This window comes from Barbus barbus (genome assembly GCF_936440315.1).
Source record: "Barbus barbus genome assembly, chromosome: 36".
In the NCBI taxonomy this organism is placed as follows: domain Eukaryota; kingdom Metazoa; phylum Chordata; class Actinopteri; order Cypriniformes; family Cyprinidae; genus Barbus; species Barbus barbus.
In genome coordinates, this window is record NC_136714.1 from 13,398,990 (window position 1) to 13,422,406 (window position 23,417).

The 23,417-nt window shown below is 37.7% G+C and overlaps 4 protein-coding genes across 6 annotated transcripts; 3 read left to right on the forward strand and 1 right to left on the reverse strand.

Annotated features, from left to right (window-relative positions):
• Nucleotides 1-3,235: 3,235 nt before the first annotated feature.
• On the forward strand, nucleotides 3,236-7,107 carry LOC306855674 (neuronal PAS domain-containing protein 4B-like; the record flags this gene model as incomplete). The annotated part of the gene is made up of 8 exons (XM_079394478.1): nucleotides 3,236-3,443; nucleotides 3,842-3,996; nucleotides 4,094-4,196; nucleotides 4,305-4,596; nucleotides 4,691-4,800; nucleotides 4,912-5,047; nucleotides 5,613-6,988; nucleotides 7,082-7,107. Exons 1-8 carry the CDS (start codon nucleotides 3,269-3,271, stop codon nucleotides 7,105-7,107), a joined length of 2,373 nt encoding a protein of 790 aa, XP_079250604.1. The 5' UTR covers nucleotides 3,236-3,268.
• A 3,144-nt stretch (nucleotides 7,108-10,251) lies between these two features.
• On the forward strand, nucleotides 10,252-11,107 carry LOC306856117 (small ribosomal subunit protein uS12m-like). The gene is made up of 3 exons (XM_079395143.1): nucleotides 10,252-10,390; nucleotides 10,488-10,558; nucleotides 10,650-11,107. The coding sequence occupies exons 2-3, from the start codon at nucleotides 10,510-10,512 to the stop codon at nucleotides 11,030-11,032; spliced, it is 432 nt and encodes a 143-aa protein (XP_079251269.1). The 5' UTR covers nucleotides 10,252-10,390; nucleotides 10,488-10,509; the 3' UTR covers nucleotides 11,033-11,107.
• A 189-nt stretch (nucleotides 11,108-11,296) lies between these two features.
• LOC306856275 (hydroperoxide isomerase ALOXE3) lies at nucleotides 11,297-16,837 on the forward strand. 2 transcript variants are annotated; one of them, XM_079395448.1, is made up of 16 exons: nucleotides 11,297-11,775; nucleotides 12,074-12,152; nucleotides 12,313-12,466; nucleotides 12,579-12,783; nucleotides 13,204-13,285; nucleotides 13,378-13,500; nucleotides 13,587-13,690; nucleotides 13,784-13,956; nucleotides 14,045-14,188; nucleotides 14,812-15,009; nucleotides 15,202-15,288; nucleotides 15,386-15,555; nucleotides 15,738-15,859; nucleotides 15,944-16,044; nucleotides 16,124-16,294; nucleotides 16,384-16,837. In XM_079395448.1, the coding sequence occupies exons 3-16, from the start codon at nucleotides 12,317-12,319 to the stop codon at nucleotides 16,561-16,563; spliced, it is 2,010 nt and encodes a 669-aa protein (XP_079251574.1). In that variant the 5' UTR covers nucleotides 11,297-11,775; nucleotides 12,074-12,152; nucleotides 12,313-12,316; the 3' UTR covers nucleotides 16,564-16,837. The 2 variants fall into 2 exon arrangements, with proteins under 2 accessions (XP_079251574.1, XP_079251575.1); XM_079395449.1 differs by lacking the exon at nucleotides 12,074-12,152 and having other exon boundaries at nucleotides 11,672-11,775; nucleotides 16,384-16,835.
• Nucleotides 16,838-16,880: 43 nt separating this feature from the next.
• On the reverse strand, nucleotides 16,881-21,762 carry LOC306856276 (NLR family CARD domain-containing protein 3-like). 2 transcript variants are annotated; one of them, XM_079395450.1, is made up of 7 exons: nucleotides 21,514-21,762; nucleotides 20,641-20,807; nucleotides 20,344-20,445; nucleotides 20,014-20,112; nucleotides 19,282-19,411; nucleotides 18,953-19,193; nucleotides 16,881-18,861 (listed from the first exon to the last, which is right to left on the reverse strand). In XM_079395450.1, the coding sequence occupies exons 2-7, from the start codon at nucleotides 20,790-20,792 to the stop codon at nucleotides 17,279-17,281; spliced, it is 2,307 nt and encodes a 768-aa protein (XP_079251576.1). In that variant the 5' UTR covers nucleotides 20,793-20,807; nucleotides 21,514-21,762; the 3' UTR covers nucleotides 16,881-17,278. The 2 variants fall into 2 exon arrangements, with proteins under 2 accessions (XP_079251576.1, XP_079251577.1); XM_079395451.1 differs by lacking the exon at nucleotides 20,641-20,807 and having other exon boundaries at nucleotides 21,514-21,754.
• Nucleotides 21,763-23,417: the final 1,655 nt, after the last annotated feature.

Genomic DNA, 23,417 nt, shown 5'->3' on the forward strand with positions numbered 1-23,417 from the left:
TGATGCAGATAATGGCAGTCAGATACCACATAGGATGTGAAATATTACAAACAGGAAGTGTGAGTCAGACTTATTTAACTTATTTAACAAAAAACTGACATATCACCTCTGGAGGTGATGAATGGATGCCAGAACCAAAATACAAGCAGGCATGTGATGCCCCATAGTATTCTCAATTAATGTTGTTTAAAAGTTACAGAAGTTCATCGAACACATATGGATCTGTCTGTCCTTGAGCAGTATATTAAGAATCTTATAGAAAACTGAAAGCGGTTTGAAATAAATAAGCACTGTTGCTGGGTGTTAAAAATAGCCTGAGAGACTAAGGAGAAAGAAAACAGCAAGCGCAGTTACAAGGTTGCAGTTTGAACAGGCTTCATCAGCTGTATGAGAGGGAGGAGGGAGATGTGTAGGCGAGAACTTAGCTCACGTACGATCGCTGTTCGATGTTTAAAACTTTTGTAAACACACAAAATGTATGCATGCACTTCTATACAAATAAAGAAGCCATAAAGAACCGTCTTTGGTTCGGTTTCCCAAATAATTTTTCAGTGAGCAGTTCTTAAAAGATTTTAAGAGAAATTTTTCATTTGCTGAAAATGTACTCATCCTCAGGCCATCCTGAGGATGAGTACATTTTACGTGAGTTGCTCACGTAGCTGAGTTTGTTTCTTTATTGGAACAGATTTGGAGAAACTTAGCATTACATCACTTGCTCACCAATGGATCCTCTGCAGTGAATGGGTGCCGTCAGAATGAGAGTTCTGATATAAGAACAGATAAAATTAAAAACATTTAAATTTTCCACAAGAAAAACATAAGAAATTCATCAAGTTTTTAACTTCAAATCTTTGGGTTCCTCTATCCATAATATTGCTTTCTGTAGTGAAAAAGTAGTGTCTCGTCTGAATCAAGAGAGAAATCTGCACAGATTAAGCACTGTTTACAAATGAAGAAATAGCTTTTCACATCACAATACATTAACGGATGGGATGGAGTCATATGGATTACTTGCGGATTATTGTTATATTTTTATCAGCTGGTTGGACTCTCATTCTGACGGCACCCATTCACTGCAGAGGATTTTCAGCAATTTATTTTTTATTTTTGAGTGAATATATATGTATACACACATATATATATATATATATATATAAATAAATTTTTCTTTGTAGCATGAAGAACATTTTAAATATCTAAAGAACCTTATTTGCAACTTTTAATGTGATTTAAAGGTTTCATGGATGTTCTTAATGAAATCCTTTATTTTTAGAAGTGTATGGAACTGAAGTCTAAATAAGCTCTTAACTACAGTAAAATGCATTCTTGTTATGAATCAATGAGGTAGGTCATGATGTCACAGATGAATGATCAAAGCACAGGGATGAAAATAGACAGAATAATTAATCTATAAAGGGCTCAGCAGATAAGATCCCACTTTATCACAATATATAGTTTTCAAGTGATATGAATCATGACATGGCATGTGACTTTTAAATACGTTACTTTAGATAAACTAAGTTTGTTGAGTTCGAGCTTCAGATGATGACCATTCCCATCCTCAGTCTTGTCCTGCTCAGGTATTTTGAAAGATATGTTGCCAAGCAACAGATTATCCCTGTTCTTTAAAGTAAAAGAGTGAGGACCTTGATTCTTCTGGTTTTAAAATAAACATGAACACAAAGAAGAAGAAACTATAAAACCAGACAAGTGTCCTTCAAACTGTTCATTCACTGATTTCTCCTTATCTTCTCCTTCCTCTCGCTCTCCAGTGAAAACTATTTTCTGTTTTGTTTCATTATTCACATGTAAGTTTACTAACAAAAAAGAGAAAGGAAATAGAAACACCGAACACGAGTTATATTGAATTTTCAAATGTGTAATGATTTTCTCAAGAGTTTTAAACTCATAGTCTAAAAAATTTTTGATTCGTTAATAATCAGTAGGCTAATACTCCTATAATAATGATAATGATATGATGATATGATAATACTTGGAATGCTTAACCATATGTATGACTTAGCCTATATTTTGTGTTTATTAAAATATAAATATAAAATAAGAAAAAAAAATATCAGGCTAATATAGCATTCTATACAAATTTCAATTGTAATAAATTTAAACGAAATATATTTAAATATTTTTTTTATCTGTCTTATTATTTATAAAATTATTTGTATTATACAATTTTGTCATGTTAAAACTTGATCTGCTGCTTTGTCAGTAGGGGGCGATCTTACAATGTCAACCCTGTTACCATCATTTTCTGTAGTAAACAATTATATTTGTAAAAATCGCTATTTTTAAAAATATCAAAACAAAAATCGAACGTGACCTTAAAAATTAATCGCAGACTATTTTTACTATAACAATATAACGATATAGATTGTTTGAACTTAAAATTATATTACAACATACAATATTTTAAATAGTACAGTGTATTAACAAATAATTTTTTCTTATAATCATACAAGAAATCGTTTTCAAATCACCTTATCAAACTGTACACCTGTTTGATAGAATGACCACAGCCTATATTCGTGATGCTGTTGCGTGTGGGGGCAGTCGTGCGGGATAAAACACTTATTTTCTTAACCGTGGTTATTGTTTGTTTTCTATTTTCATGGGTGGCATGATGTAATTGTTGATTGTGAGTTATCAGCCTCCTACTAATTGCTTTGATGAAGAAGCAATAACCACAGGCGCATCTACACTTTCCAATTAGCATATTACTGAAACTCATTGACATGAGATATAAGTTTTTACTCCAAATCCCGTCCCCAGATAACAGCATTTAGCAGCAAAATTCTGTTACAGCAGTTCGCGGCCAGATGCACCTGCTCTGAGCGCGCAACAGGGAGGGGAGTCTAGATTTGTCCAAATCTGTCTTTGCGCGTTGAAAGGGATCCCATATTTATCCTACGTCACTATAACAGCAGCAAAATGCAGAGATACTTGGATATCAGATACAAATCCATTTATGCACGCCCCCTCCCAACATTTCTTCAGGCGCCTCTATATAAAGGATCTGGAGGCAATGTTGCCTTCAGAAGCTTCACGCGAAAGCGAAAGCGAGCATAGCATACCAACAGCACAACTTAAGAGACGACAGAGGATATATGGGAAAAGAAAAAAATACTCAATTATTGAGTAGCTTTTTTTTTAAAGATACTATCCGAAACCCCAAATGATGGCTGAGTAGCTCTAACAGCAGGCAGTTTTTACCCAGATTATTCGTCCGTTCCAACGATTCTTTGGACTCAACAAAATGTACCGGTCCACTAAAGGAGCATCAAAGGCTCGGAGGGATCAAATCAACGCAGAAATTCGCAACTTGAAAGATCTTCTGCCCATCTCCGATGCCGACAAAGCTCGTCTTTCCTACCTTCACATCATGTCCCTTGCCTGCATTTACACAAGAAAGTCCGTCTTTTTCTCTCAAGGTAGGGTTAACTTAAAAGGACTTTTGAAAATTAAACTGAGAGATTTTGAATGGAGTTCTTGAGTTGCCATTTGAATATAAAGTTGTGGATGTTGCGTTAGCTCTTCAGATCAGTGTATTTGCTTTTAGTTTCTTGAAAGGTTAAACAAAAATATTGAACATTACATGGTTTTCTAAAGAACATTAAATAAAAACAAGCATAGAGCAGATATGTCATATCTGAGGAATCTCTGTCTCTGTCCAAAGTTCTGAAAGATGCTGGTCTCTGTCTATGGTGCTGATTTTGAGCTATTTGTGTGGATGTTGCTTTAGATTGCTTTCTCATCGCTTGAGATTAAGAATTTGTACTATGTACATACAGATCTTTATTTTGAGATTTCCATGTTTTGTCTTGATCAGTGGCAGCAGGTCATGATGTGAGCGGGAGCATCCTGTCTTTGCCAGAACTCTCGGATCTGCTGCACACACTACCAGGGTTTCTCCTAGTGCTGACAAGTGAAGGAAAACTCCTGTATCTATCTGACAATGTCGCAGAGCACCTTGGCCATTCCATGGTAAGAAACACATTGTAAAATAAATCGTTTATCTAAATTTTTTGTTCTTTGTTAGGAATTGGTGCATGCTGAAAATAATTATTTGGGCTTCATTCAGGTGGATCTGGTGGCTCAGAGTGACAGCGTGTATGATATAATAGACCCAGCCGACCACTTCATCATGAGAGGCAACCTTGTGCCAATCACCCCACCTGACACAGGTAATTTACACTGTTGGTTTGACAACTTCTTTTAACATAAATAATTTGAGATGTATTGTAAATGAGATCAAAAATAATCCCTTAATTTGTCACTCTTTTTTTCTCTAGACCGTCTCTTTCGCTGCCGTTTCAGCACTTCAAAGTTTGTAAGGAGACAGGGATCAGGCAACAAAATGACATTGGTTCGGGCACGCTATCTGCCACCTCCATACCACACATCCTCTTACTGGAACTCCAATCCAGTGTGGGTGTGTTTTTGCTCCCCACTGGAGTCCAGCGTCCCTCAGGTTTCGTCAGCTAGTAATCCTCTCCCCACCCCTCCTGCGGAGCAGTCTTTCCTCCTGTCCTGTTTCCAGTCTCAGCACAGCCGGGACATGAGAATCCATGCTGCTCAGGACAGGTACAGTATGAGTTCTGTGAATGTCCCTGCCGGTATGTGATTATGTATTTGAGAGTGAGGGAATAATCCTGTTGTGTTTGTCTCTCTCTGACAGTGTAAGCGTGTACCTTGGCTATGACATAGAGACTCTGCGTTCTCGCTCATGGTACAGTCTGATTCATCCTCGTGATCTCTCTCACGCCTCTGCACAACACTGTGCCCTGTGTGAGTACATAATTTTATTTATTTATTTTCATTTTTAAATTTGATGCCATATATCAAAAAGCTGGTCAAGTAAATGTGGTTTGTTAATTGGCCATTGTGTCCTATTTTCAGTACATGAAGGTGGGGAGAAGCAGGTGGAGATGGTGGTGCAGGTAGAGGCAGCAGATCATTCATGGGTCTGGCTTTACATTGTTCTTCACCTGGAGACTGGAGAATATCCCATCAACAGCCACAACTACGTTATAAGGTATAAAGGCTACCAGCTTTTAAGTTTACAGTTCTATAAAATAAAAACAGTTATATTTACAATTAAAGTAAAATTATCATTATTAAATAATAAAAATGTGCTTAATTAGATTTTATTTTATTCCACTTAATTGTATACATTATTATTAATAGATATATTATTAGTATTATTAGTATTATATTAATAATAGTGACAAATATGATTTTTTATGTTTTTAATACATTTTTAATAATGGTAATATTAAGTATTATTATTATATTAATAATTGTCACATATATAATTTTTACTGTCTTTCATAAATTTTTACTAATGATAATATTAAGTATTATTATTGTTGTTATTATTATTAATATACTAGTACTACTACTACTACTAATAATAATAATAATTTATTATTATTATTGAAAATTTACGTTTTTAAGATGTTTTATAATATTTTTTTTATATTTTTATTATATTTAATATATTTAAATGCTATAATTTATAATAATAGTATTTATTTTTAAATATTAAACACATTTATAAAATAATTAACAACCTGTCATTTTCTCTACTCTTCCCTCAGTGAGTCTGAAGCCTGGTCGGTGCGTCAACAGTTGTATTCAGAGCAGAACCAGCTGGCTCTCCTGTACCAGGAGGCACGCCAGAGCTCTGACCCCCTGTCCAGCCCGGACCAGGTCTTCACACCCAGCAGCAGTGGCCTGTCCTCCCAGTCCTTCGACTTCAGCTTCACCACTTCTGGCCGGAGCTCTTCTGAGGAGCTCCCTAGCACCTCTGCCCCTTCATCCTTTTCTCAGGATGAAGAGAGCCATCCACAACTGCATGGCGGTCACCAGATGTGGAGATCAGCCATGACTGTTTCCCCTGAACATCTAAGCAACATCCTGAGTCTTTCTGCAGTTCCCCAAACCCATGTCGCCCCTCTGCCCCTTCCTCCATTAAGACCTCCTCCAAAGCGCCAAAGCTCAGAGGAGTTCATTTGCACACCTCCTTACACCCCAAGACTCGGAGGGGGGAGTTTCATGTTTGGTGATGAGACATTTAAATCAGACCATAGCAATGTAGTCAAAATGAGGCAGTCTATAACCGCAGCGTCCCTTCCCGCAAGCATCGGCCCAACTCAGCACTGCCGCAAACGCCTATACGAAATGCTACCGCCCACTCCAGACAGCCCAGGCAGTGACGAATGCATTCTCATGGCGCTGCCGGAGATCAGAGGACCTCTGTACGTAGACGTCCCCCATTTCCCATTCCACAATCCCCCCGAGGGCCTTTTAACCCCTGAGGCCTCACCCACCAAAAAGCCCTGTTTGAGTTTCTTCCCTCGGGAAGACGATTCGGAAAGAGAGCGAATGGAGATCTCGCTCCTGGCTCAGTACATTAGCACTTTAGCTGAAGGTTTCTGTCACAGCCACCCACAAAACACATCTGCTCCCCCTCATCACGCATCGTTTGAGGGCCCAAACTCCTCGCTGGCTCACATTGATGTCTTTATGTTTGAGGAGAAAGCAGTAGATGGCATCCCTTTTCCAAATCTGCCATCCACCTCCCCCGTACCTCCCTCGCCTTACTCATCAGAGCCGTCCTACACTCAGCGCTCCCCGAGCCGCAGCTCCCCTGTACACACGCAGGAGGAGACTGCGATTCTGAACGGTGTACACCACCTCTGTAGCGTCCAGTCGACGCACCGTAATCGTATGGCCGGGGGTGGGCTGCAGGAAGCCGAGAGACCCGACGAGGATGTGAAGACGATGTCCACCCCAGGGTCCACCGCACTTCCTGCCCTCACTCCTGCCCTGGCTTGTGCCCAGTCCCTCCTAGAGGAGCTGGTCACCATGGAACCTGTGTTTGGGGCAGCCGCCCCGATGACTCCTGCCGAAAGGCAACAAGATGAGTTGTATCAACTCCCTCATCAAGGCGGACAACAGATCTTCTACCAAGGTGAGAAACGGTGGCATTTTTTGCTATTTTAGCATGTCAGTATCTCAAAGTTTTTGCATCTAAACTGTGCTTTTTCTCTCTCCTTTCCTACAGATGGAACCAGTGATCACATGTTTTAACATAAGTCTGTGACTTAATCAACGAAGTATGGCATATTGTCATCTTTTACGAAGCTATTTTTCTGGGATAATGCGGTAGATTTAAAACAAAGTGTGTGAAAAAGGATTATTTATGTTTATATTTCAATATCATGAAGTCACATGAACTTGCATCCTATTCATATTGGACTGTCACTTTGGGGAAAAGTACTTAAAGTAACATAAAGGCAATTGCCACTTTGTATTCACTTATAGTGAAGACTGTGTTTTATTGAAAGAATATGTTTATGAATCACAAGTGTATCTTTAAACCATCGTAGAGTTCTACGGTCAAGTAGAGGATTGATTCCTACCTACAATACCCTCTTTCTATTTGCTCTTCATTGTGTCAATGCATGAAAACCATAGAAAATACTTCATAATAAACAATATTCCTTTATGTTTTGTCCTTTGTTTCGAGAACAAAGTCTTAAAATTAAAGGTTACTGGCATTGATGGTTCCATGAAGAACATAAGACACTTTAAAGTGCATGAAAGGTTCTTTCTTGTGGATATACAAATGTTCTTAAAATTAAGAAAAGTTTGACTGATAATTCTTTGAGGAACCATAAATGGTTCTTCTATGCCATCGCTGTGAAAACCTTTCTTTTTAAGAGTGCATTCAATGTACTATATGTTCTTGTCCACAAAGAATATCCTTGAATTTAATGCGCTCTTGTTTTCTAAATATGTATATGAGAGTCAATTAAATGCATCAAAGCGAGGTTCATCGGTGTGTGTTCATTGTTGCTGCCCCCTCCATTGTTCCCTTTCATTCACTGCCTTTTTAGTGTGTCGCCATGGTTTCCTAGGGCCGACTGACGCAGATGATGAGGTGCTAGCTGTTTTTCCTGACAAATGCTCTTGACTCAGAGGCGCAGTGGAGACAATCAGCCTCCTACACACACACACACACACACACACACACACACACACACACACACACATGCATATATGTCCACAAACGCATGCTGTACAGTGAATAGTCAGCCCACACTTTCCCATTATACCTGGAAGCTCACGATAATACCCTATATGGCCTTTCCTGCCTTTCCATTTTTTCCTCTTGTTGCCGGGGAAGCGAGATCTTCCTTTCGCAATCTCCACCTCCGGTGCCCCTAAATCATTGTTTGCTTGTCAATTATCCAGTTATGCACCTTTCCATCGAGTCCGACGTCCGGTGCTGCGTTGACCCTCCCACATGGGACCATGGGCCAACTTACAGCCCCGTGTCCAAAAATACCCGACGAGTTTCATCTGAATAAAACGCTCTCATGTCTTCTCTTCCTGTCCTTGTAAGAATGATGCGCTTTCAGCAATGAAGAGGAATAAAAATAGACCGGACTGAAAAGAGGGAATGGGGAGCGCTTGGAGGTGCACAAGGACTTTTAGGTGCTTATTCATCCTGCTTTCCTCCCACTCCTCCAATCAGTCAGCTGAATTTCTTTTCATCCTCCCTCTTTCACACATCTGTGCTTTCTCATTGATACCTTCCCATTCATTAGGACCCTCTCTCCTTATGACTCACCCTTACCTCTTTAACTCTTCTCTCCCTTCTCTGCTCTCTCACTCTTCATCATCCTCCAGATACGTCCACACAAACAGCCTGTGCCCACTTAAATCATAATGGAAATGCAAAAAATTAAGATACTCTCATCTTGTTTTCTGGAAAGTATGATGAAAACAACCACCTACCTTGTCTGTACTATTCAAAGACGTACAAAACATTTCTATTCTTAAACTCTAATGCAACGGTGCAACATCAAAAGAACACTTTTCTCAACAAATCAATTATATTGGCAGAGATACAGCAAAACAAAACCTTTGAAATAAGTAGGCCTATTATTTTGACAAGCTATCTTCATCCCAGGGCTTGAGACGATGTCCTCAGTTCTCCACACTCACGAAGGCCTGCATTGCACCAACATGAAACTTTATTCAATGTCTTTACTTTTGATTTGTCATTATATACTGTAAAGACTGCTCAATGCTGACGTTCAGTGGTCATTAATGGAAATTGTATAATGCTTGTAAAAAACAGAGTATTTATTATGAAAATAATGTACTTTAAAAGTATATGTTTACGTGCATACTGAATGTAATGTTTAGATAGGATGCTTAATCATATGTGTACAACACAACGTGTAGGGCACCTTTCATTTTAGATTATTCAATATAATTTTACAGTAAAGTGCACTTTTTGTGCTTAAAGTGTTAGTTTACCAAAAATTAAAATTCTGGCATTAATACTCACCCTGACGCTCCAAACCCATAAAACCTTTGTTCGTCTTCAGAACAAAAATTAAGATATTTTTGATGAAATCTGAGAGCTTTCTGATCCTGCTTAGACAGCAATGCAGTTGACACGTTAAAGGCCCAGAAAGGTAGTAAGGACATTGTTAAAATAGTCCATGTGACATCAGTGGTTCAACCTTAATATTATGACATAATTTTCATTTGTGGGTGAACTAACCTTTAAGTGTGTTAGGAAACACAGCCATGAAAGTATACACACTTAAGTGTCCTTTTAAGTCATTAAAGGGATAGTTCACCCAAAAATAAAAAAAAGTTGTAATTTATGCCTACACAAAATTTGTTTCAAACCTGAATTCCTTTATGTGAACACAAAAGAAGATATTTTTTTCTATATGGAAGTAAATGCAGACCATCGACAGTTTGTTTTCCCATATTCTTCCAATTCTTTGTCTGTGTTCAACAGAAGAAAGAAACTCATACAAGTTTAGAACAACTTGAAAGTGAGTAAATAATGACAGAATTTTCATTCTTGAATAAAACTTGTCATACAACTTCCAGAAAGTTACACCACAGAAATATTTTCTTCAAACCCCACAAAAATATCAAATTAATTCCTAATTCGTATTTTAAGACGTGTGTTGTGTTTGTCACAAAAGAGGTGCATTCAAATAGTTTTTTGTATGAATTGCATTTCCTAATGTATTCTTTTTGGGGCAATTTAAATAATAAATACTTAGAAATCACCACTTGTATTATTTGTAAAAAATGTAATACCAGATTTACCACACCCATTCACTTGATGGCGCTATTAAGCAGTTCAATCTTGAGCTACTCACAGGTCCAGGATCGAGGAAGATGCCTCGGGTTCAATGCATTTTCAATATGGCGACGTGCATGTTGGTAACATAACAGTAAGGGTGGAAGAATTCCTCCTTTTTCCTTGGACTGAAAACTAAAGGCATCACTCAAGAAACGTCGGACACTTTGTTTTAACATAACGTACACACAGGTAAATTAAACACAAAAGGAATAATTTTACACTAGCACAGTGTATTTCACTATCATTCACAGTGACCCTATACACATCTTATGATTTGATTTTGCAGTTGTTCCTACAGAGGAATTAAAATGTCTTTTCTTGGAAGTCTGAAACCAGTGCTCTCGTCTGTTTTGCAGGGTAAGTCTTAGCAACAGAATTTTGACTAATGTCCTATTAAAATAAATGACTGAAATAAATGATGCTACTTTCCATTGTGCCATTTTGGCAGCATCGCACTCTGTACCTTTCTGGTCTGGACCTGTGTTCTCCAGGACAATGGCCACTCTCAATCAGATGCACCGTAAGGGCAGACCTCCCCCACCTCGTCCAAAAATCAGTGCCACTTATGGGCATCCACAGCTCAAAGCAGTAGTGCTGAAGACCATGATCAGAAAACCCAAGAAGCCCAACTCAGCCAACCGCAAGTGTGCACGAGTACGTCTGTCCAATGGTCAAGAAGCTGTCGTGTACATCCCTGGGGAAGGACACAACCTCCAGGAGCACAATGTGGTGCTGATACAAGGAGGGAGAACACAGGACTTACCAGGGGTCAAAATCACAGTGGTCAGGGGCAAATATGACTGTGCGCATGTTGTGAAGAAGAAACAGTAATTACTAGAACTGTGTATAACTTCCTATATGACTGTAATAACTTGGATACCAACAAATAAACTTGGTCTGAAATGTAAATAATGATGGTCAAGCTTAATTCATACAGATATTCCAATCTAACAGTGATCTGATCCTGCAGTGTTATTTGCAGAGTATGTTCAAGTAGTATTTCTGGTTCTGTTACTTGTTTTGCAAGAAATGTTATCTTTGTTGATCAACTCTATTTGACAGAAGTATAAGAAGGTGTTTGTCTCAACCTTTACTATTTCCTGCCATGTTAAGCAACTGTTGTTTAGTGGCAGATTATGAGTTGTGTTATCCTTTTGTAAAAAATGTCATCTGCATGCCTGATATAACATAATATATAATGCCTAAAATGATTGAATTCTAAAAAAAAAGAGTGTACATGAGAAGCAGTTGTCTTCACAGAAGAAGTCAGTTCCTGCTGTAAAGAATTTGTAAAATTATTTAAAATCTTGTTGGTAAGTACAACTAAAACAACTACATGTACGTTTTTTTAAAATGGGCCAAAAGTCATTGATGGGGGAAATACACACTGCAGGAATGTCATGTCATGATAGGCTACAATCCCTAGTATTATCTGCAGCTCGTTTTTCGTAACAGTGCCCTGAGCTTTTCATTACTGGAAAGCCAGAATCCAGTTTGGCAGGGTCCTGTTACTGGGATTTAGGTTTTCCTCAGTTGAATTCAACTCTCAGGCTGTGATTCAACATCTACCTCAGGTATGTTTTCTTTGAAAGGACATGCTAAAATACGTTTGTATATTCTGTAATTTTACATGTAACTACATTTAGCGAGGGTTATGTTTACAGTAACCTTAGCAGTCTGGTCGTCTGTCAATGCGGCGCGACGCATCCGGTTTACTGCGTAATCGATTAATGGTTTTATTTGCTTTTGACGCGGCGCTCGTTTCTGGTGTAAAATATGCTGTCATACAGAACACATTGTAAAAAACAAACCGTAATATCTTCAGCAATTTTGCTTTACAAGTTTTGTATCGTTTGTTTTTTATTGTTAAAGGGGCAGTTCACCCAAAAATGAAAATTGTATTGTTCCAAACCTGTGCGACTTTCTTCTGAGGAACAAGAAAGACATTTCGGTAACTTTTATTGTATGGGCAAAAGCATTGAGACATTTTTTAGCTTTACAGGATGTTATCTTTTTGGTGAATTATACTTTTACAAAATGTACAATGTATAAACTGGATATTTATATATTTCTACTAGAAAACAAGACAAAATCTCTTTATTAATTTTCAGAGAAATGGAGGCCATATATGACATAGAGGTGACCACAGGCTCCATGACCCATGCAGGCACTTTTGACAATATATTCATTACTTTGATTGGCACACAAGGAGTGAGTGAGCGGACCAAGCTTGACAGCTATGGAAGAGATTTTAAGACTGGAATGGTAAGATTTTTAAAACATTTTATATGAATTTTAACATTTTCAAATGTGCTCAGGAAAGTACTGACTGAAATTAGCCATCAGTTTCTCTAACTGTCACATTTTGTAAACCTAGAAAGTGAGGTATAAAGTGATTACCAGGTTCACTCTGGCCAACCTGCTGCTTGTCAGACTCGAGAAAGATAATTTCATGTTCTTGCCAGAGAATGACTGGTTCTGCTCTCTGGTAAATGTAAGAACCCCTGAGAAAGATGTGATCCATTTCCCATGTTATCGCTGGATGGCAGAGGGGGAAGTGATTGAGCTGCGAGAGGCCAAAGGTTTGTATATTATATCCATCCATCCATCCATCCATCTATATATATATATCTGTTATTGCATTACTTTAAAAAAAATTTTTTTAAAATATTATGCAAAACAACTGTTTTTGATAATAAGAAATGTAACTTAAGCAGCAAATCAGTAGAATGATTTATGAAGCAACACTGAAGACTGGAGTAGCGGCTGCTGAAAATTCAGCTTTGGTATATTACATATTCAAAAATAAAAAATAGTTATTTTAAATTGTAAAAATATTTCACAAAATCACTGTATTTTAACAGTATTTTTGATCAAATAAAAATAACCTTGGTGAGCATAAGAGACTTCAGAAAATCTGATCTACTCCAAGCTTTTGAACTGTAGTGTACATCTATTCTAGTTAGTATTTTCTGTTTAACTACACTTATATTGTCTGCCAGCTACAAAAATCTATGAAGAAAAATATTCACAACTGAAAGAGCACAGAAAAAATGAGCTGAAGCTTAACAAACAAGTGTACCAGTAAGTTTGCACCAGTAAACATGAGTTTTCGCAATCATTATGTGGCCTTTTCATTGGTTTAGTGTAAATCTTTGTGTACCTTCTTCCTCAAGGTGGACTGAGTTTAAAACAGGTCTTCCCCAGCATGCATGTTTTCAGGAGCCCCTGTCTCTTCCCTCAGTGGTCCGCTTCTCTTTCACTAAAGACACAGACTCAGCTTTCAACTGCTCTACTGCGTGAGTCTCACCTAACATATATTAGTATAAGTGTAGTAAATCCTGTCTGGTCATTTCTTTACACCAAAGAGGAATTTATTTTCCAGGCTTGGTGAGATCAAAATGAAGAAACTGGCGAAAAAACCTGATCAGTGGGTTCAAATGGAAGACATGAACAGTGCCTTTTGGCCATCCAGAACTACTGTCTCTGGTAAGATAGCTGCTAAAGTCATCTGTATCACAGATGTGTTTGAAGTTGAGAGAAGGAAAACTGACATAATTTGGTGGGTTTTTTAAATAATAGAATATGTGCGGCTGCACTGGATGGATGATGATTTTTTTGGATATCAGCTCCTAAATGGCTCCAATCCAATGATGCTCCGTCGATGCACTGAGCTTCCTCTGAACTTTGCCGTTACTAATGGTATGGTGCAGCCTTTTCTAGAGAGTGGGACTTCCCTTACTATGGAGATGAAGGTAAAACAATATCAAATTTTCTCTTTTGCACTCTCCATGCTTTCTAAATATGTCAGCAATTAACTGTTAATTTTTTTTAACTCAACAGCAAGGAAACATTTTCTTATGTGATTATAAAAGACTGGTAGATTTACCAACTCAGTTCATCAATGGGAAGCAGCAGTATGTTGCAGCTCCACTTTGCCTTCTGTACAAAAACCAAGTGGGCAAACTTCTGCCTATTGCCATTCAGGTACATTTGATGGGTTTCATTAACTTAAGACAATACCGGAATGGACTGGACCAAGTAAAATATGTACATTAATTCTGGCATTTGCACATCTTGCTGTTAGGGCCCTCTAAATAAATTTTTTGAGAAGCAAAATTGTATAATATATTAAGCCTTGTATATCTGAATGAAGTATTTTTTTAAGTATAAAATATTATTCTTAACCCACTGACTATTTCTTGTTTTTACATATAATTCTAGCAAAATTCATACTTATGCAATAAAAAAAATTAAGAAAGAAATGAGGTAAATGCATTTAATTCAGTTTCTATATAACTTATTTAATTTTATTATTATTATTTTTTTTATATATATTTGCCAAAACATTACCAAAAGCTTATTAAAAACTGCAAATTTAAACCTTTGACCCCACATTAATCACTTTCATCTAAAAAAAAATTAAAAAGATAAATTAATAAACAAACAAATAAATAAAATGTAACATAAATTTAAATACAAAAATCAAGACAAAAATACTGCTGTGTGGCTGACATGGTTAGTCACAATAAACGATAAACAAACCTTGTATAGTCAATTTTACAGCAAATGATTAACTAATTTCCATTCTATTTTTTTTGCTGTGTCAGTTGCAGCAACAGGCATCAGAGGACAATCCAGTTTTCCTGCCAAGCGACTCAGAGTATGACTGGCAGCTCTCCAAACTCTATGTGAGGAATGTCGACTGTCTTGAGCATCAAGCATCTTTCTATCTGCGCACCCATCTGGCTGAGACCTTTACAGTGTCATTAATGAGAAACCTCCCAGCAGCTCACCCTATGCATAAGGTTCTCGAGAGACAGTTTGTATCTGTTTCAATATACTGTTTGTTGTGGCTAGACTTCTTTCTAATACCTCTGTGAAAACACATTTGGGCTAAATAAAAAAGTCCAGTCCATCAGTAAATATCTGAATAATTAATAACATTCAACCTGGATCATAATCATCACTCACAACTCATGTATGTGTTTCTCTCAAAGTTGCTGGTGCCACACACACGTTATACTATGCAGATAAACACCCTTATTAGGAATAGACTTCTCGGTCCTGAGGGAGCTGTCACTCAGGTATTGATTCAGGATGGTTTTTATTTTCATTTATTTTTAATTATCTTAAACTTTTCTTTTTCTTTTTTTTTAAATTCTTAAATAATTTTCACTTCAGAATACTAGTATTGGAGATGAAGGGATGACCAATCTTATGAATGCGGCGCTTTCAAACCTGACCTACAGCTCTCTCTGCTTGCCTGAAAACATCAGTGACCGTGGGCTAGAAGCTATTCCCAACTTCTTCTACAGAGACGATGGACTTCGGCTCTGGAGCTTCATAAATGAGTAACATGATTTTTAAAAATAAATTATAATCTATCTGTGCACCAGAAATAAAATAAAACAAAATAGACAGATTTGCATCAAATCACTCCAGTTGCGTTTCTTTCATGGCACATCTTGAAAGCTTTCTTTAATGTGTGCAATACAAATCAGTTGCCTTTGTCGCTTTTGGTATCGGTTTGTAGTTTTGTAAGGAGCATGGTGGAGTTTTATTACCTGAGTGACAGTGATGTGCAGCAGGACACTGAACTCCAGGATTGGATCAAGGAGATCTTCATCCATGGGTTTCTTGAGCGCAGCAGCACAGGCGAGTGAGATAATATGGCTTTGGTTATCATATTGTGATGTCATTATTTTTTTAATCATCAATGTTCCCTTTCTTCTTATTTAGGAATACCTCAGTGTTTTAGCACAGTGGAGGAAGTCATTAAATTTGTGACCATGGTGATCTTTACAGTTTCAGCTCAACATTCAGCTCTCAGAGCAGGGCAGGTAAGTTCAAAATGAATTAAAATTATTCTACTTCATAAGGATCATATGTTTCATATTTTGTTCCCCACTTTGCACTTAGTTTGACTATGGTAGTTGGTTTCCAAATGCCCCTGGCTCTTTAAAACGACCCCCTCCTACATCTAAGGGAAGCTCAGACAAAAACACCCTGCTGGAAACTCTCCCTGATATGAACACCTCTGCTTATCTAGTATCAGTCTTTCGGCTTCTGAGCAAACACTCATCAGATTTAGTGAGTGTTTCCTACTCAACTGATTGGATTATCCCATTTTTTGCATATACTTGAAAATCCCCACAAATCCTCTCTAATCGTTTATGCAGGTTCCACTTGGGCAATACCCGGAGGACTACTTTTGCCAGATGGCTCCCCAAAAAATGATCAGAGATCTTCAAGCAGAACTGTCCTTTTTTAGTGAGTCCATCAATGACAGAAACAAAGGGCTACAAGTGCCTTACACATACATGTGCCCTGATAACATCAGCAACAGTGTCAGCATTTAATACAGAGTTTTTTAATATACCTATACTTAATATAGCAAATTTAGAATCATTTTTATATTTAAATGTTGTATATTTACTTGCTATATACTGTAATATTCAGATAAATACACGTTTTTTAACTTTGTATTCACTGTAGATTGTCTCATTTGTCAATACTGATTTGATTTAGAAGCTAGGTTAAAACATCTAAAATTTCAAAATGATTCAATTTAAATTTTAAAAATATATTCTAAAAATATATATTTTTAGTCTCACTTGTCAATATTAGTGTTTTAAAAATAAACATATCAAAGAAAAAAAAAACTTAAGCACCAAAACTGACTTTGAAAAAGGTCTTTATTTTATGGGCATGTCGATTTGATAATTCCCTTTAATACTATCACTTTAAATGTAAATACTTTCACAGCAATGTTCCTTTTAGAATTTAGTTAAACGGAATATAAACTGTATCAAGTAATCTACATTTATTTAGATATGAATATGTATTGAATACAAAAGCCGCAGTACCAATATCCCAATGCAATGACACAGCTGTCCAAAGTTGTTGAACATTATAGTGTTTAAAAAGAATTTGTTCGTTACTGATGGAAAAGCGCATAGAGATGACACTACAAGACCTGGATGGTAGGCCTTCCTCACAGATGATTTTTCTACCACCTCACTCTTCTAACATGAGACAATGCAACAGTATCACTCTCAGAAGTTCATCCCAGTATTATTGTGGGTTCAATTCATCAATGCACCGGCAAAGGTTTTCAGTCTTTTCTGGAAAGTGGCCTTCTTTGATTTTCTTAGTAATGTAGCGAGTTGTCTCCTCTCGTGCATTCTGGCTAGAGTTGGTAGAGATCTGCAAGATGTTCTTAAGCAGCTCCTGGTTGGCCTCCACAGACAAACCCAGCAGAAAGCGGAGAAAGAGATCATAGTTGCTGTTCTTGGAGCTTAATGCTCTGTCAACCGCAATCCTAAGTAAGTCTGTCAAGGAAACCTTCAAGACTTTACTCAGCTTGTTGTGCTCAAGGACGTTCTTCCCATGTTTCTTGAAACAATAAAAAACATGAAGAGCAGCAAGGTATTCCTGAATGGTCGGATGAGCGAAGCAGCTCACCTTCTCTGTGTAAATCATGTACTTCTCTCTGTAAAACTCTGTGCAGAGACCGGTGCAGGCCATGGCAGGGTACGAATCTGGCAATCCAACGATGTCCCAGTGTTCTTTCTCAATCTGAAACTCATTCTTCTCAAGCATGTTGTAGGACAGTTTTGCGAGCTTAATGAGCAGCTGATCAGAAGTAAGATCCTTGGTGTCTTCGGTGGGGTCGGACTTCAGTTTCTCAACAGACATTAGAGTGTGACCATGGAGCATAATGGTGTACAAATTGGTAAGAGTTCTGGGCAGTTGTGCCGAAGATCGAAGAGACTGGAACTGCTGCTGCAACACTTTAGATGCCACCCAGCAGAACAGCGGCAAGTGGCACATAATAAACAGCGTCTTGGAAGACTTGATGTGATCAATCACCTTCTCAGCAAGGTATGGGTCTGGGATGGTCTTTCTGAAATAGGCCTCTTTCTGATCATCGGTGAAGCCACGGACCTCCAAAAGTTGGTGGACGTGTTCTGGTGGGATCACATCCAGAGATCCTGCCCTAGAAATTATCCACACGTAGGCGTTACAGAGCAGGTTCCCCCTGATGAGGTTGGTCATCAACACTTGCACAGTCGTAGGCCTAGTCGCATCACACCAATACACCGTTCTCCGAAAATTAAAGGGGATTTGAGTGTCATCGACACCGTCGCATATGAACATTACCAGGCAGCCTTCGAAATCGAGAGTATCTATTTCCTTCATCTCTGGATAGAGGCTGCTGATTAGACTCATGAGAGTATACTCTCCTTCCAGCATCTTATTCAGCTCCTTAAACTGCAGAGGAATTAGAAAGAAAACATCTGTGTGGACTTTTCCATCTGCCCAGTCGAGGATGAAGCGCTGCACTGCAAATGATTTGCCACATCCTGGGACTCCCCTGGTTAACACCGACCTAATGTGCCTTGACCTTACATTCTCCTGGGAAAATATGTCATTTCCTGTTAATGGCGTCCTGTTGACTTTGCCAGTCTCTTCGAGCTCTTCTATCTTTGATCTGAACTCGTGCTCACTGTTGATTGATGCATTTACACCATCTGTAATGTAAAGGTCTGTATAGACAGACTCAAAGGGGACTGGTTGTACTTGTTGACTAAAACCCTCATATACCATCTCATACTTCCTCCTCAGAGTCAATTTCAGTTCGTAGCGCACTTCGTCTGTGGAACATCAAAAAGAGAGATTTTTTTTTAAGGCAACGGTTTGAGAAGTGCTGTAATGTTTTGGTGAGGACAAAATAATATAACTTACTTCTTTTACATAGTCCTAGCAGATATTCAGCCAGCTTCTTAAAGTTCATGATATTAAAGAGTGTCAGCGTGATCTTTAGAGAGATCTCAATATCGCAAAGCTCTAGCATCTTATCCACGAGACCCACAATATCAAGTCCATCCAGCGGATCACGGAAACGCTCTGGATATCGTTCCCACAGCAGTTTTTTGAAGAACTTTAATTCGTCCTCTTTAAGTTTCTTTAGGCAGCTTGTGAGGGCCTGTTATATAACAAGAATGTTAGTGAAAGGCACTTATTGGAAATATTGTTATTACTTTGAATGAATGACCACTGGTTGTAGGCATCACCTTAAATGCAAATTCCACCGTCATTGCTGGATGCCTTTTCTCATTTGGATCTACTACCAACTCTGGTTTTACAGGAACAGGAACAGTTTGTTGTTTCACACCACCTTCCTTCTTGTTCTTCTTCTTTGTCCTTAATTTAAAAAAGAAAAAAAAATTATAGAATACTTAGAGGACAATAAATTAAAAGATACACTACTGTTTATAATGTTGGGTGTCAGTAAGATTTTTTTTATGTTTTTGAAAGAAGTCTCTTTTGCTAAGCATTTATTAAAGTAAAACAAACATATTGTGAAATGCTATTAAAATATAAAATAACACTGTTCTGTTTTTTAAAATGTAATTTATTCCTGTGATGGCAAAGCTGAATTTACAGCAGCCGTTACTCCAGAAATCATTCTAATATACTGATTTATGTAATATTTCTTAATGAATGTATTCTAAAAATGAAAATAAGTATATATTATGTATGATTCTGTACAATTCCAATGAAAATGTAAGCATCTTACAGTAACTATTTATGTGAATGCATTAAATACGGGTGAATATGGTAAAATAATATAGGCCAGGAATAAAATTCAACTCAATTTATTTTACAATATGTATCATCTGCCCATCAAAGGGTGCTCAACACCCATGACTAACATACAGTATTTATTATGACCACTAAATTGTATACCAATGTATTGTTTGACCATAGTAATAGTTCACATGCATCATGTAACTTTCACTCACCTTTCTTCAGCATTATCCTCCATATTGATGTCCTCGTCATCATCACTATAAAACTCTTCACTGCTAGAAGCAGATGAGTCCCGTCTGCACAACTGAAGCCTGTAGAAAGTCAAAAGTTGACTTACAAGAATGACAACTATAGTCACAAGCACACAGAAAGCAAAGTCTCTTTCAATCTTTCAAATAAGTATCATTTTCACTCCTGTAAGAAGAACATACTGACTCTGCAAAGAAAAAATACAATATATAAAACCTGTCCCAGAGCATATGTCATATAATCTAAAAAAATCAAATTGTCTTGAGGGCGAAATGAAGATGAAGTAAACTTACTGCGTGCAACTGGGTTCATGCTCTTCTCTTGTTTCTGACCAGCTGTCACTCTGCATGGAAGCATAACTGTTTGCAGGGGACTCTGCTCTCTCCACGTATTGTCTGGTGAGAACAATCGTTATTAATGATAGAAAAATAAGAATAGAAACACCGTCTTGACTACGGCGTGTTCCTGATCTTACCAGCAGGTGTCACACTTACACAACAGACAAGCATGCATGCGTCTGACATGTTCGTCAACATGGCCATTCCCTGCTGAACCCTATTACAATATCAGATTACCGAAAACCACATTACCCCACAGGACCGGAGAATCCGAGGGTGAATGGAAGTGTCCTCTGAGGAATCAGGTCGTACTCTTCATCCCCATTTTCACTCCCGAAGGCGGAAGCCCCAATTCCTAATGGCAGACTGTTGTCTGACGCCATGTCTACTTCCTCATCATCCATCTCAGATTTGCAACTCTTGTCAGAAACAGCTAGGTGTTGTTAATTACCCTTTTGAAAGCGGTACATATATATTGCAAAAATTCATATGCCTGTAATTTGAGCAACCCATGTCTCTTCCCGTGGAAGCTTGACTGCAGTATTGCGTTATGAACGCTAAACCTAAATATATATGTTAGAATAGGGTTTAACCCTTTATAAACCATGGTTTTAAAAAGTGTTACAGTGATATGCATTGTGGAGCAATGGAGCTAGAATTGCAGTGAGTTTAGCAACTGACAGCCAATCATAAACCGCTATGGGTGCGTAATTAAATATATGCTGTGCACACTCTGTTACTCTGATATTTGTACGCACTGTTTTATTTTTAGCGTTTGGAAGAGCAAAAAATAAAAAATAACAGTGATGGAAAATGCGTTCACTTTGGTTTTAGGTAATTGTAGCTACACAACAAGCGCAGGTTTACGTGCCGTCATTTCATTAAGTACTTTAGTAATTAAAACAAGTTATACTGGTGCAGTCAATGTGAAAAAAACCCCCCAAACAAAACATTAAATCCGAATGCTAGAAAAATGGGAGAAAATAATTATATTGTAACGTTAGAGAAAGCCAATTGGTCACCTTGTACAATAAACCTTTGGTGCTCTCTTTATAGGACCTTATATGTAGTCAAGTGAGTTTGCATATACATTATGCTATTAAAAGAGCTGTCTAAGGATTTCACCTTTGTTTATTTCTGTAGCAATGCTCCGCAGTCCTCGATTCACGCCACATAAAATTGCGGAAGACGGAACAAATCCGGTTGGTTAACTTTAAGTTAATTGTTTAGCATGAATTACTTTTATGATTAATGATTCCTTAATGATTCCTGGGTCCGTAAGCCAAAGCAAGCCCGCATATGTTAAAGTTTAACAGCCAAAAGCGCATCAGCAGCATCTGATAAGAATCACTTTCAGTTTGAAGTTGTGTATGTACTTCCCTGTTTTCTTAAAGAGACAGGAGTAAGATTAGTTAGTGATGTAGATTTTGTAGTTGTTAGTAGAGACAGTAGACTAGTAATCTGTTACCTGCTTTTTTTGTCTCGGGAGCAGATAAAGGTTTTGATGTTTTGTTTTTCAAAAGGAGCATTGTGTATCGTTACATTTAGCCTAGCCTGTAATTTGCATAAGGGTTATTTTTGTGTTTTTTATTCAATAAATATGTGTATTTCATTATGGAATATTATGATTATTTCTTGGCTTGTAGTGTATTTTTTCCCCTATTAATTTCCCCATTTTCCCTTTCTATTTCGCTTACTGGCACATGTTTTAGCCACCTATACCAGCCCAGACAGCAACATAGTTTTGGCCCACATCTGGCCCGTGTGAAATCCATAAGGGTCAGATGTGGGCCGGATCTGGGCCGACACAGCTTGCTGTCTGGGAGAGGTCTTCAACAGGGGCCTGACAATAGCAAAACAAAAATTAAAAGCCACAAAATATTGTATAAATAAAATAGGTAACAGGGGGTGCCTGCTCTGTCTTTCTATGCACTAAAGGGTCATGTCTGGAAAAAAAATAAAAATAGAAGAGCCTTGACTTATACTCTATTGACACCGCTGTGGTGAAGGACTCCATTTTGAGATTGTGTTGTTTCTATGTTTAAAAGGCCTGAAGTCCCATGTGAATGGCACTGATCTCATGTGCTGTAGATTTGTTGTAGTTGTTTAAGCCCCGAACTCTAGCTGCAGATGGTGAGTCCCTTCTCCTCCCCTTGTCGCTTAAAGCCTCTTCTCAATACCCCTGCAGGCTGTAAGGAATCTCAACATCTGTCAGCAATGCACACTCCCCTTATGTTCCCATGAGATGTGATCAACATATAGCATTCTGTAAAATACATCTCGGTTCAGTCATTTAGGTAATAATTTATTTAATGTCTTATATTGATCCATGTGCATGAATTTAGTTTGTAAGTTGTTTAGTTAAATTATGCCATACATAGGAATATAGATATTTATTTTCCAATATAATCACATTTCAGATCTGTATGGAATCTAATTGTAATCTATGCTGTAATGTAAACATACATTAATAAAGAATTAAAGACCCAAACTCCACCCAAAAATGAAAATTCCCTCATCATTTAGGCTACCCCCTCATGTCGTTCTCAGACTGTATGTCTCTCTCTCTTTTTGAGAAACACACACACACGGAAAAAAAAACAATAAGATATTTTGAAGAATGTAACCAAACCATTTGGTGATCATTGACATTCTTTGTATGGACAAATAAACACTATGACATTTTTCAAAATATCTTCTTTTATGTTTGACAGAAGTAAAAGTAATTTTGAAACAACAAAAAGGTGGGTAAGTAATGACAGAATTTTCATTTTTGGGGTAAACTATCCCATTAATGAATGGTTACATAAACCAAGCTGACTTGTCTGCACATCACAGGGATTTTTCTTTGTTGAGCACCGTGTTTCTTTAAAGAAAGAGGCTTAATTGGGACAGGCTAGTGGCATGAAAGTCAGCCGATGGCATTGCATGTTTCCCCTTGAATGATCATGCACAAAGCCCTGACTATAGGTCACTTCGTTTTTGAGGACAGCAAGCATTTAAAACACCTTAAAAATGCATTTTTTATG

Coding starts and splice junctions, on each gene's coding strand:
- LOC306856117 (XM_079395143.1), top strand. CDS start 10,510: ATGTCTTTTCTTGGAAGTCTGAAACCAGTGCTCTCGTCTGTTTTGCAG. Junction 10,559..10,649: donor GCTCTCGTCTGTTTTGCAGG/GTAAGTCTTAGC, acceptor CCATTTTGGCAG/CATCGCACTCTGTACCTTTC.
- LOC306856275 (XM_079395448.1), top strand. CDS start 12,317: ATGGAGGCCATATATGACATAGAGGTGACCACAGGCTCCATGACCCAT. Junction 15,010..15,201: donor CAGCTCACCCTATGCATAAG/GTTCTCGAGAGA, acceptor TTTCTCTCAAAG/TTGCTGGTGCCACACACACG. Junction 16,295..16,383: donor GCAAACACTCATCAGATTTA/GTGAGTGTTTCC, acceptor TCGTTTATGCAG/GTTCCACTTGGGCAATACCC.
- LOC306856276 (XM_079395450.1), bottom strand. CDS start 20,792: ATGGATGATGAGGAAGTAGACATGGCGTCAGACAACAGTCTGCCATTA. Junction 20,113..20,343: donor CATGAACCCAGTTGCACGCA/GTAAGTTTACTT, acceptor GACTTTCTACAG/GCTTCAGTTGTGCAGACGGG. Junction 19,412..20,013: donor GAGGATAATGCTGAAGAAAG/GTGAGTGAAAGT, acceptor TTTTAAATTAAG/GACAAAGAAGAAGAACAAGA.